The 13646-nt window shown below is 30.9% G+C and overlaps 1 protein-coding gene across 1 annotated transcript; it reads right to left on the reverse strand.

Annotated features, from left to right (window-relative positions):
* Positions 1-1146: 1146 nt before the first annotated feature.
* Positions 1147-2029, reverse strand: LOC114278321 (calcium-binding allergen Ole e 8). The gene has a single exon (XM_028220345.2). The coding sequence runs from the start codon at positions 1887-1889 to the stop codon at positions 1419-1421; it is 471 nt and encodes a 156-aa protein (XP_028076146.2). The 5' UTR covers positions 1890-2029; the 3' UTR covers positions 1147-1418.
* Positions 2030-13646: the final 11617 nt, after the last annotated feature.

The raw sequence follows: 13646 nt of genomic DNA on the forward strand, positions 1-13646 counted from the left end.
TTGTATACGTAAAGGCGATATTAGCGCATCTCCAACGGTAGTAGGCATTTTACCTATCCAAATATTACTATAAAGTATATATTTTATTTTGCCTATCAACTGTTTTATGTTTTTACTCCAACCATGCTCTTTATTTTAGCTATTTATCCAAATACTATTAATTTTATAGAATGCCACGTCAACAACAGAGATGGAGGGAAATGATCCTAATGATTGAATACATTTTGCCTAGCGTTAAAGGCTAGCTACATGTAACTAGTGAATATGAGTTGAGCCAAAATGCCTAATCATATGCCTAGTGTATTGGAATTGAAAAAAATGAATCACACTAGGCATTTTAACTAACAAGTATTATATGCCTAGTGCATTAGAAATGCTCACACATCTTTTAAATGAATGTATTATATATATACTTTATAATTAAAAAAATAATATAATTTTAATTTTTTGAATTATAATTAAATATAATATGAGATATAATTAAAAAATTCATTAGTTATAACTAAAATAATATCATAATAAAATAAAAAAATTAATCATAATTAAAAAAAATGACATAATTAAAAGTGCATATAGTATACACTTTTTAGGGTTAGTTTGAAAAGAATTTTTTTAACCTGACTTTTTGGCTAATTTAGCCTGGTTAAATTAGCTCTGTTTTAATTTTTAATTTTTTAATTTTTTTTGTGAGATACAAAATAAATAATTATAATTTAAATGTAACATTTTACCTTACTAATTTATTTAACTTTATGTTTTTATATTTTTTTAATCCCAATCCACGTCTGGCTAACTTGTCAAACCACAGCTAAAAAGGTGCATATTAAAATTTTCCAGATGTATCAAAAAGGAAATCAAACTAAACTACAGAAACTCAACGAAACCAAACATATAATGCCGTCTTCAAAGAACAGCCAAATTAAAATAAAAACATAAAAGTAAACACAGAAAGATTGTTTATTTTTTTATTTTTGAAAAAATAGACTCGACTTACAAATTCGATAAAATACTATCCACTCATGAGTATTTTAATCTTCTCTGATCTGTTTTTGCGTTATTCTAAGAACACAATGTATTCCTGTATTTCTCTAAGAAAAATTTCTATTTCTGTATCACTAATCAAACCAATCAAACTTCACGATGATCTTGTTTTTCAGCCTAACCAGGACAAATAGTAATTTACTCTTTCCATTAATATCCAAATTTAACCTATTTTGCATGAAGAACATCAGCAACAAAAAAAAAAAAAAAAGAAAAAAAAAAAAGCACTTTATTTAACAAAGCCAGTTAAAAGCCTTCTTCAACTCTCTACCCTAAAGTCAAATTGAGAGATCAATAGAGAGAAACACAACAATGTATATACGCTCTGTAAACGTACCATATGGCTGAACCCCTAGATCAACCCTCAATTTCGCAAACTATTTCAAGGAACCGCTAGCATTGCTCATCATTTTCTTAAATTCTTCAAAGTTGACGTAACCGTCGCCGTCGGAATCCACGGACTTGATCATTCCGGTGCAGTCCTCGACGGAGCACTTCTCGCCGAGGCGGTTCAAGATCTGGTGGAGCTCCGTGGAGGAGATCAGACCGTTCTTGTTGAGGTCGTAGAGGTCGAAAGCTTCCTTCAGCTCCTGAGGCCCACCAGCGGAGGAGCTCCGGTAGAAGTTGGCGAACTCATCGAGGCTAATGAAGCCGTCGTGATCGGTGTCGATCTCTTCCATCATCCGCTTCACCTCGTCTTCGGAGGTATCGGATCCGAGGGCTTTCATCACGTGGACGAGCTCCGTCAACGAGATCTTACCGTCGCCGTTTGTGTCAAACCTGTTGAACACCTTTCTCACTTCCTCCATGTCCTGCAGGTTAAGGTTTGTGTTCGTCGCCATTGCCATTTCTGGTTTTTGCTTTTAAAATTCAGAGAGAGAGATTAGCTTTCATTGTGGAAAGGTCGTGTTTTTCTATTTATAGGGATCAGAGGGCGAGGTATAGACAGAGGTGTATATTTAGAGAGAGAAACGTAGCCCATCATATAAGAATGGACTTGTGAGAGAGAGAGAGAGAGAGAAATGTTTATTTTAGAAAGTGAAAGAAAGGTGTTAATCGCGGATTCAATGGTGGAGCCCGGATCCTCAGCCGCCCTACCCTGCAACCATTCCTACAGTGTGTTCAAAATGACGTTGTTTTGGAATTAATTTTCAATTTAAAAAAAAAACACCAAAACAGAACCCAGAGAGGAGAAGAAAGAAAGCATCAACGACGACGAGCAACCATAGCCGCGAGATCCCTTCTCTCTCTCTCGCAATCTTGATCTCGCCACCAACGATGAGCCACCATCTCGATCGAAAGAAGAAGAAGAAGAGGAGACAGATGAAGGAGGTGCTGTGGCGATCGAAGAGAGAGAGGCTTGAGAGAGAATTCAAGGTTTTGATTTTTTGGTGATGAACTTTGATTTTTCATCATATTTTTTAGCCCATGATTTGTTATGTATATATGCATTGTAGATTTGTATAGATATAAAGATATATATATTGGGATGGAAGTGGAAGGTGAATAGGAATGAGAAATCATACCAGCGATCGAAAAGTGGTGCCGGTGGGTGAAGGGATTCCGAAGGGTGTGGTCGTTGTAGGCTGCCGGTGCCGTGTTCTTCTTTCCCTCTTTCTCTAGTTTTGTTATGTTCTGTTCTGCTTGTTTTGTGTTTTTTTTTTTAAAAAATAAATAAATAAATAAAAATAAAATAAAAATTGGCCCCAAAACGACGTCGTTTTGGAGCGCTGCAGGGAAGGGTTGCAGGGTAGGGCGGCCGAGGATCCGGACTCTTCAATGATGGCTAAAGTTTGTATTTTTATTTATTTTATTTTTTTTTAATACATGAGAAACAATCTATATAATAAAGTATATGATAGTTTTTGAATTTGTCCTACGCATATTTGTCCTACTAAGACATTTAGACGGCTTAGATCTATTCAAATTATAAAATAATGGTTGAGATATATTTTTCAAAAAATATCATTCATGTACATTTTCTATTTTCCCGTTTCTCTCTCTTATTTTTTCCTTTTCTCACCCACCCTTTCATGATCCCACCTTCCTCTCCATTTTCTTTTTATTTTTTTATTTTCTCCCGTTTTTATTTTTCTGTCTATTTGTTTTTTTTTTCTCCTTTCTGTTCACTTATTTTTATTCATATTATATTAAAAAGTTTACGATCCCAGAATTATGAGCCAGATTTTACTGTGTGTAATGGAGATTAAGTTAATGAATTTTATAGTCCACAAATAAAATGAATTTGAACAATTAATTATTATTTTTAAATATATTGAATATCTGATAGACTTTATAAATTTAGACCATATATGAATCTTCAACATCTATATAATAAAGCATGATGATTTTTGAATTTGTCCAACACACATTTGTCCTACTATGACATTTGGATGACTCAGATCTATTTAAATTATAAAACAACGGCTGAGATATATTTTTCATATTTGTCCTTCTCTTTCTTAATTTTTCCTTTTCTCACACATCCTTCCATGATCACATGATCTCACATTCCTCTCTCTTTTCTTTTTATTTTTTTTATTTCCTCTCATTTTTATTTTTCTCTCTATTTTTATTTCTCCTTTTTGTTCACTTATTTTTATTCATATTATATGGAAAAATCTACGATCCCATAATTAGGAGTCAGATTTTACTTTGTGTAGTGGAGATTAAATTAATGAATTTTATAGTCCACAAATTAAATGAATTTGAACAATTAATTATTATTTTTAAATATATTGAATTTGAACAATTTTATAACCCTACATGTAAATATAGAATTCGTAAATTTAGATCCCATATGAATCTTCAACATATTTTAATAAAGTATGACGGTTTTTGAATCTTCAACATATTTTTATCCTATTAGGACATTTGAATGGTTCAGGTCTGTTCAAATTATAAAACAATAGCTAAGATATATTTTTCAAAAAATGTTCTACATATACATTTTCTACTTTACTGCTTCTCTCGCTCTCTTGCTTTTCCATTTTCTCACACCCCTCCCTCCATGATCTCATGATCCCGTCTTTCTCACTCCTTTCTTTTTATTTTTTTATTTTCTCCCATTTTATTTTTCTCTCTATTTATTTATTTTTTATTCTCCTTTTTGTTCAATATATTTTACACATATTTCCATACAATGTATGTATGCCCCGTAATACACTAGGACATTATGGGCATACTTACAATTCCCATATAATTATATAAGCAAAAGCAGTATTATATGTATGCCCGTCGAAATTGTATGTATGCTAGGCACATCTATCTGTCTTTCTATTTATAATATAAGTAAAAGCGAGTTTTCGTGAGGAGTTCTGTGAGAACTCCAAAACTTTATAATAAATTTGTGATTTTATCAAATTAAATAATAAATTTAAATAGTGTTGGGATTACAATTATATTTTAATCCTCATATTATTTACACCGTGCCTTCAAGTACGGGCATATGCTAGTATATTAATAAAACAAGTAAAGTAATAGGACTCTAAAAGGTCATCCCAATTAAACAACAAAAGAAAAAAAACAACCACAATAAACAAAACCGCCAAAAAAACAGTTACGAGTTAAGAAAAACCACTGATCTGCTCAAAGATGTGGTTTGGGAAGCAAAATCTGCTTGAAAGTTCGCCGTCCCTGTTGACAACACCGTCGCCACTGTTGCCGCTGCCCAACACCGCTGCCACTGTCGCCGAATAAGGAAGAACACCCACAATGGTATGGGAGAAGGGTTTAGAGATGAGGTAATCATAGTGGGTGTCGAAAAATAAAAAATCTATGTCGAAATCAGAGAAGAAAACTCTCAAAACTTTTATTTCGGACATAAAAAATCTAAATCTACACTCGAAATCTACATTTTGAAAGTAGAAAAAGGATCACCGGAAAGTCGCCGGAGCTTCGCCGAGAATCGCCTAGATGGTGGCTAAAGTTGAAATATAAGTAAAATAAAAATAAAATTAGTATGTAAAATGACATTTTAACTTAGGAGTATTTGGCGTGAGTTAAATAAATATATTTTTTAATTTTTTATAAAAAAAAAATATAAAATATGGGGTAAATTTGAAATGATAGGATAGAGAGGTAGTGTGACCCAAATAGGATAATGTGCTAAAATAATATGTGATATTTTAGCACATGCCAAACTCTTAAATTTTTTTTTTCTTCTTTTTTTGGTTCAATTGATAGGAATATAATTATAATTATGAAAAATATTTATATCATCAAATAGATAACAGCGTACAATTAAAAAGTTAATAAAACTTGGCAAGTTGGATTTTAGCCTTTTTGGTTAAAATTTACAAAAATACAAAATACACTAAAATAGCTAATAAGACAAAATGTCATATCAAATCCATAAACGTTTTATCTCACAAACATCACATCCAATTACAAAATAAAATTTAACTATCTTTCCAAACACAAAAATTTTAATCTACTAAAATAACAACTTCTCAAACACCCACTTAACACAACAAGCCCAAGCCCAAGCCCAATAACTACTACTGACTTCGAATAGCCCAAGACCACAAAGCGTGTTACACAATCATTAGACTCAATATCCAAGTTCATTTCAACTTAGCCCTCGTTTGGAATGAACTTTTTTAGCATGGCTTTTTTACTATTTAGCTATTTTAGCATGGTTAAAAAAGATGTATTTTGGATGAATTTTAATTTTTTTATTTGATTTCATGGTTATGAGAAAAATAATAAAATAATTATAATTTAGATATGACATTTTTCTTATTAGTTATTTTATTTTATTTTTATATCTTTATTAACTATTTTAACCAATAAGTTACATTCCAAACAAGGCCTAATATTGATATATTTATAAAAATTATATTGAAATATATATTGATATTTTAATTAGTATCTTATGATTTTTTTCATTTTAATTTTATTATTATGTAAAATATTCATGTTGAAATTTTATTTCACATTACCAGTGGTAAACTTAAAAACAGCTTTAAATTATTCATTTACGTGAATCCCAGAACCTCACTAGGGGTGTAAAAATGATCCAAAACTCGTGAGCAGCCTAAAATAAGTCTGAGGCCTGAGGTGGGCCCAGCCCATTACCATGAGACTAGAATTGGGCATTCCATTTGAAACCTGACCCATTGGCCCGGCTTGTTGGCCAAAAATTTTGGTCCTAGCTTGGCCCACCGTGCCCTCTCTTTGCCCATAGTAAAACTTAAAAAAATAAAAAAAACTTAAAAGGCAACTTGCAGCAGTTAAATAATAAAAAAAATAAAATAAAAATTTGACCTTGCAAAAAAAAAAAATAAATAAATAACAACACAACACAACGGTCATTTCCTTCCAATGAATGAAAAACAAAAATAAATAAATAATAATTCTATTCTAGATAAACAAATAAATAATAATTCTATTCTAGACTGCTGCTTGCACCGCCCACCTACCCTACCCTCTCCCTTGCCTCTCCCTTGCATGCATCACCACATCACATCACTCATTCTGTCAGTCACATCAACTTGAAGTTGTAATTAAATGAAAAACAAAAACAAAACTTCTGCACCTCTGTCTGATAGACTACTCTGCTCGCCAACCCTTGTGCTATGCATCACTCACTCATCATTCACATCAAGTTGCAATGAATGAATGGAAAATATATATATATATATATATATATATATATATATATATTTTGCACCTCTGCAAACTCAAAAAATAAATAAATATTTTAACGGTCATATTACCGTTGAATACAACAGTGAATGCAATAGTAAATTTTAAAAAAAAATTACTTCAACCTTTCAAACTACTATAAATATTCCTCATTTTTCAAAATAAATCTCACAGATAATTCTCTCTTAAACTCTCAATCTCTCAGCTGTCAATTAATGTGAAGTGTCATCCTTAAAAGGCAATTGCAATTGTACAATAAGAAATTTTTATCAGTAGAAGCTAATTTATGTATTACATTCGTCAATCGGTAACATTAATTAGTTTAATTAAATTTATTAGCTACTTTTTTTTCATTAATTATTATTTTTTATTCATTGTATTTGCACATTATTTAAATTAATTGTTAGTTCTTATATATTATTTTACTTACATTACTATAAATCCTAATATTCCTAATGTTTATTTTGATGTTGATACATATACTACACAATATGAATCTATTGATTCTCCTACTAAGCTCTCTCTTCCAATAATTAGATCATCATCTATGGGCACAACTAGTAATGTTTAGGAACATTTTGAAAAAATATCTATAAATAATTATGATGGTACAATTATAATTAAAGCAAAATGTAAATATTATGCACATTTACTTAGTGCTGCATCTGCAGAGGGTACTAGTTATCTAAAAAGGCATGCTAACAAACATTTACAAAGTCAACAACCTGATATTAGAAGTCAAATTCAATTAGGGACTTCATCAACTGGTAATTTGTAAACATTTTTATATGATCTTATGCGTACACAAAATTTTATAGTTGATTATATTATTAAAAAAGAACAACATTTTACTATTAATGAATGTCCCGATTTTACCGAAATGATTCACGAAAGTTTTGCATCGCAATATCAAAGTTTTTTAAGAAATACTACTAGAAATAGAATTTTAAAGAAATTTGAGGATGTTAAAAGTAAATTATTTGACATCTTTAAAAAATTGAATAGAAGAGTTTTTTTAACATCTGATCTGTAGTCAAATAATGGTTTAGAATATCAATATATCACTGCACATTTTATTGATAATGATTGGTAATTAAATAAAAGAATTATTTCATTTAAATTAGTTGAATTTTCATACACTGGTCATTCGCTTGGTATAGAAATAAGAAATGTATTATATGAGTGGGCTTTAAAAAATAAAATATTTACAATTAGTTTAGAAAGTGCAGCATATTATAATCAAATTGTAGCCTATTTAAAATCAACTTTACAATTGCTTGTTGATGGTGATTTATTTCATGTTTGTTGTTGTGCCCATATTTTAAACTTGATTGTTAAAGAAATTATGCATATATACGAGACTTCTATACTTGTAATAAAAAAAAATGCAATTGTTACTATTATGTCTTCTGCTAATCGAATTTCGGAATATAGAAAAATTTGTTAACAAGAAAATATACCAATTAAAAAATTAATTTTAGATATAGATAGTTGGTAGAATTCAATGTATAATATGTTAAAAAGAGCTTGTAAATAAAGAAGAGCAATAGATTTATTTTTTGTAACAACACCAATAAGAGGAGTACTGTCTCCCACATAGCTTAACTGGTGCCAAGTAACCTTGTATAAAGATTTTTTAAAATTTTTTGATACTTCAACAAAATTATTTTCTTATATATATATATATATATATTCTTACTTCACCATTTGTTTTACATATGGTAGCAGAAATAATTAAAGTTTTCATAAAATATATGGGTAATGAATATTATGTAACCATTATTACTTCAATGAAAGTAAAATTTGATAAATATTTTTATCATTTGCCTCATCTTTTAAGTTTAGTCATAATAATTGATCTTAGGTGTAAAGAAATTAGTTAAGAATTTTTAGAACATATTTTCGTTGATCAAACACAGTTTGTCCCTATTATGCAAACATCTAACAGATTATTTGAAGAATATAGGGCAGCTGCATCTGTAAATACACATACACATACTACACTAGCAGTCTCATCTCGATGCGAGAGATTAAGTGTTTTTTCAGCAATAAAAAGTAGAAGAATATCTCAACATACAAGCATAAGTAGTTCTAAACTACAACATTATTTGGAAAGCCCGTCAGTGGATGATTTCGATGATTTTGACATTTTGGAATGGTGGAAATAAAATGAAACTTTGTGGCCTGTGGTTTCACAAATGACCCGTGATATACTAATCTTTCTTATTTCTACAGCTGCTTCAGAAACAACTTTTAGTGCAAGTGGACGGGGCGCCAAGCGATTACCGTAGCAGAGTTTCACCCCAAATGGTTGAGACACTGAGAATATCCAAAGATCATATACATGCGCTTACGAGAAGACAAAATTATAGTGAAAATGAGCGAATTCAAAATGATTTGGATGACATATCCTCGGGCAATGCCAATATCTGTCTCCTCCGATGATTGATCAATAATTTATTTTTTACTATTTCATTTCTTTTTTTCGTTTCCTTTTTTTTTTTTTTGTATTAGATTATTGAGGTGAAGTCACTACAACAAAATTGATTTTTTACAGCACCACATCAACGACATACAACAAATGCAAGCCATAATTTCTCACTTTTACGACTTGCTTTTTTTTCACATCGTAAATAGTTTTTCAACGACGGCATGTCTATTACGTAGGCCGTGAAAGGTAATAACAATGATTTTTTTATGACTTGCAATGTTTGCCGTAAATAATAAAACTTTTTATGACATGCACATGACAACTGTTGATACGTCAACTATACACGACACACATACGCCAGCCGTGAAAAGTATTGCACTTTTCACAGTGCACACAACACCCGCCATTAAAAGTATTGCACTTTTTACGACGCACACAACGCTTGCCGTTAAAAGTATTGGAATTTTTATGACGGACAATGTATGTCATGAATTGTATGATCAAAAACAAAAAAGCACCAAAATGAAATTTCTGGTGCCAATTCACCAAAAAAACAAAAAAAAAATATTTAGCAAAAGAAAATGTACATCAACTGTTTGTGTTTCTAATAGATTCTAATCATCAGACACTGGTTCGAAGGGCATCCATCGCCGGTACGACAGCTGGCTCGACAGCAACATCCATCGCCATTTCGATCATCATCTCTTTGCTCACTTCCATTTTCTAACTCGTCTCTTTGCAGCTTCGATTAGCAAAACAACGTTAACAACTCCACTTAACAACGTCAGACACAAGGAAGGAGATAAGGGATGGTACACACTCATGCTCTTCTCTTCTCTCTCTCTCTCTCTCTCTCTCTCTCTCTCAGATTTGCGAACGAAATTGAGTCGGGCCGAATCGAGTTGCAGAGTTATTCTGACGAGTCGTCGCTTGGGTAAGAGACTGAGTCGAAGATGAGTCAAACCCCGTTTGGGTTGACAGTAAAGACAAAGCACGGTGAGGTCGAAAGGAAAGAATGAAGGAACTCCATAGACAGAAGAAGAACACAAGTACATTTTCTGGGTTGTTTATATTCTTTTCTTGGCTACCAAACAGAGTGTTTTCTTGAGGGCCAAATAGAGCATCTAGTTGTGTGCATGAGTTTCTTGATTGAATTGTTTTTTTTTTCCCTCTTTTGATTTTGTGTTTCATTAAGAACTACCCAAAATTGGATGATGACGAATATGTTGTTTGGATTTGGGTTTAAGAAAAAGTAAGGTTGGTTGGTTGCTGAGAAAACGAGGGAATTGTAGAAGAAAACGAAATTTAAATATTTTGTTTTTTTTTCTTTTATAAGTATATTGTATTATGTAAGTATGTGTTTTTGTTTACATATATTGATTGCATTCTAATGGCCAGTCTTAGAATTTGTGTTGTTTTCAATTTGTGTTGTTTACATGCTTTTTCTAAGCTGTTGATCCCATATCTGGATCAATAATCATTTCTAAATGCTTTTGGATTTTTGTACCAATGGATTTTTCTTTTCTTGATGCTTGTAAAAATAGCCCTTAAGTTGGTATTATCTCAAAGTCCAAATTAGTTTGTGCACCTCTGTGATGTATCCTACACTTCTATACATGGTTGTTTCCCTCAATTGTAAGTCTCCTTTGCAACTTTTCAGATATTCTCTTAACATTTGTTCACGTTTGTAGAACAAATGAGATGTAAGTCAGTGACGTAGGCAGTGGTCAAACTCTATCATTTTTTTATTATAGGAAATGGCTGCTACGGATTATTTAGAAAAATGGATTCAATCTGGGGTCAGTTAGTCCTCTAGTGTGCTAAACTGAAAATTTTGATTGATTTCAAATTCTGATTTTGAACTATAGACCTGCTATTCCAATATGTTGTGATAAAATGTGAGGCATGTGCTAATATGTTCTCTGTATACTAAAAGTTGAGATTTAAAAACCCATTTTAAATCATTTTGTGTATCTAAAACCCATTTTCAATCATTTTGCATATCTATACGTAGCAATATCAAAATTCAAGTATCTATATATCTTTATATGCTCAGTATATATATAATTTTTTTATATATATAGTATGTGCTTTTCCTTTTTGATATGTTGATCTTATAGTTTTGCATTATAAATATAAAAAAAAAAAAAGTACAATGTTCATGCAAAGATGTGTTTTTATGAAGGTAAAATTCCTCATATTGCTATAATTGCTAGTAATGTTTCTTATGAACTGGGATATTTTCGTCTAGCATTTACTTATGATTACAAGATTTGAGATTAGGTGTTATTTGATTGGTGAAAATTCAGATATTGTATTGGAAATCTTGGTAGTGATTGGACTTCAATGTCATGACATTAGGTGACCTACCTGAATCTTTTTCCTCTGTCACATGGCATGTTTTATGCCAAAGTTTGTGTTAAGAGTTGTTGGACCCCAGTTACTGGTCTAGAGTGGGCAATAAGAACTGCCTCCTAAATATCTATTTTTTGTGTCTATGGAATGAGAGGTATAAGATTTCGTTTCAAAGAGTGAGGTGTTTGTGACTATAGAAGCATTTTTTTCCCCTCTTTTAAGTAGTTTATTTGTGTGGCCTATAGGCAAAGATTGAGACTACTTTCTCTCTCTGATTTTTTTTCTTTTATTTATTTTCTCCTGGTTTTGCAAGGATTCCAAACTTTTTTTTTTCCTCCTTCAAATTCTATACAGCTGGGCTGTATTACTGTTTTAGCGAACCAAACACCACTAATATGTCTGTGTTAAGTGTTGATGTTTGTGTTGCCTTCCCTACACAATATTGTTATGTTTAAGAGACCATCCTTTGTCATATCCCATATGAGATTCACACCTATTTCCATATCCTTTCTATGTTGTTTGATTATCAACTATATCTCTTTTTTCCGTCATCTTGTGAGTTTTGTAGCAGAATTATATCTTGGTTTGTTGGTTGTTGAGTTTTCTAGACTTTTGTTGATTTGAGGTGTTGGTTTACTTTTATTTTTTAAAAAGAAAAAAAAAATAGTGAGAGTTAATGATAGCTTATGTGCAAGATACTTACTGCTAGTCACACTTGACTGAATAACACGAGCAATTGCATCCAGAACCTCCCTGGAAATCTGAATAATGATTCATCCCACTAAAAACATCACCACTAATAGTACTAATGCATTAAAAAAATAAAAAAAATAAAAAAAAATTACAACTCCAAGACCAAAACATCACATCATTCATGACGGGACCCACTGCTACCTAATTAGTGGGAGCACTAATTAGTGCTCCCAAGCATTTTTCTTTGAAAAAACATATTCAACGGTACTAAAAAATGGGCCATGAGAATATCACAAAGGATCTATGACATAATTTTTGTTTCTTATCACATTATTTTGCTTTTATGCAACAAACTCTTTAATTTCCGCAACATATTTGAGGTTATGAATTGTAGCGATCCTGATTTTTCGTATGTCATTAATTATTATTATTGTTTTATTTTATTTTTGATTTTATTAATTACGTGACTACATAAAAATTTAATGTGATATTTAATTAATTTAATGTGTTATTTAATTATAGATAATTAATTTGAATATTTATATATATATATTTTATTTTATATATATATATAAATGTGTTATATATATTGATTTTATATAACATATTATATATGTTGTATTTGTGTTGAATTTATATAATATAGTATTATATAATGTTATTAGGTTATTGTAAAATATGCGTAGGTTGAATCACAAAAGGAAAAATGCTTGGGAGCACTAAAAAATGATCACTAGAGGGAGCACTAATGATGTGACAGTGGGCCCCGCCCACTTTCTATGCCTTGTTTTTATTTATTTATTTATTTTTTGCCATTCTCAATGTATTAGTCCTATTAGTGATGTATTTTTTAGTGGTCTAAATCATTGTTGATCACAAAAGTGTGTGGGAAGAACATCTAGTAGCAGCTTCGGAGATGAGATTGAAAGGAGAGAGAGAGAGAGAGAGAGAGAGAGAGAGAGAGGTTGATTGATTGATTGATTTATCACAAAAGGGGGGGGGGCTCTGTGCGCGGCTGTGTGAAAAGCCGAGAGAGAAAGAGACGGCAAGAAGAGGAAAGGGAAAAAAAAAAAAATTAGGGTTTTATTTTGGTAGTTTAATTAATTTTCTTAAGTGATTTTTTGATTTTCAAAAAATAATTGTGAGTACAAAACCCACTTTCTTTGATTCATATTTAATTTGTTGTTTTTATTTATTTATTTTTATTTATTTGATATTGAATTGATTTCATATTTACATGTAGATGATTGATCGATTTTAATTATTTGGATTAGTTATGTACCTAAGGTTTAGAGTTTTTAGATGATTAATTGATTTTAATTATTTTGTTTAGTTGTGTAAGGTTTAGGATTTTTAGTTGATTGATTGATTTTAATTATTTTGATTAGTTATGTATGCCAGATTTAAGATTTTTATATGGATTTATTTTATAGTTGTAATCACACTCATGGTTATATGAAATTAAAATTAATTAGGA

This window comes from Camellia sinensis, chromosome 4 (genome assembly GCF_055761805.1).
Source record: "Camellia sinensis isolate YWXY chromosome 4, ASM5576180v1, whole genome shotgun sequence".
Lineage (NCBI taxonomy): Eukaryota > Viridiplantae > Streptophyta > Magnoliopsida > Ericales > Theaceae > Camellia > Camellia sinensis.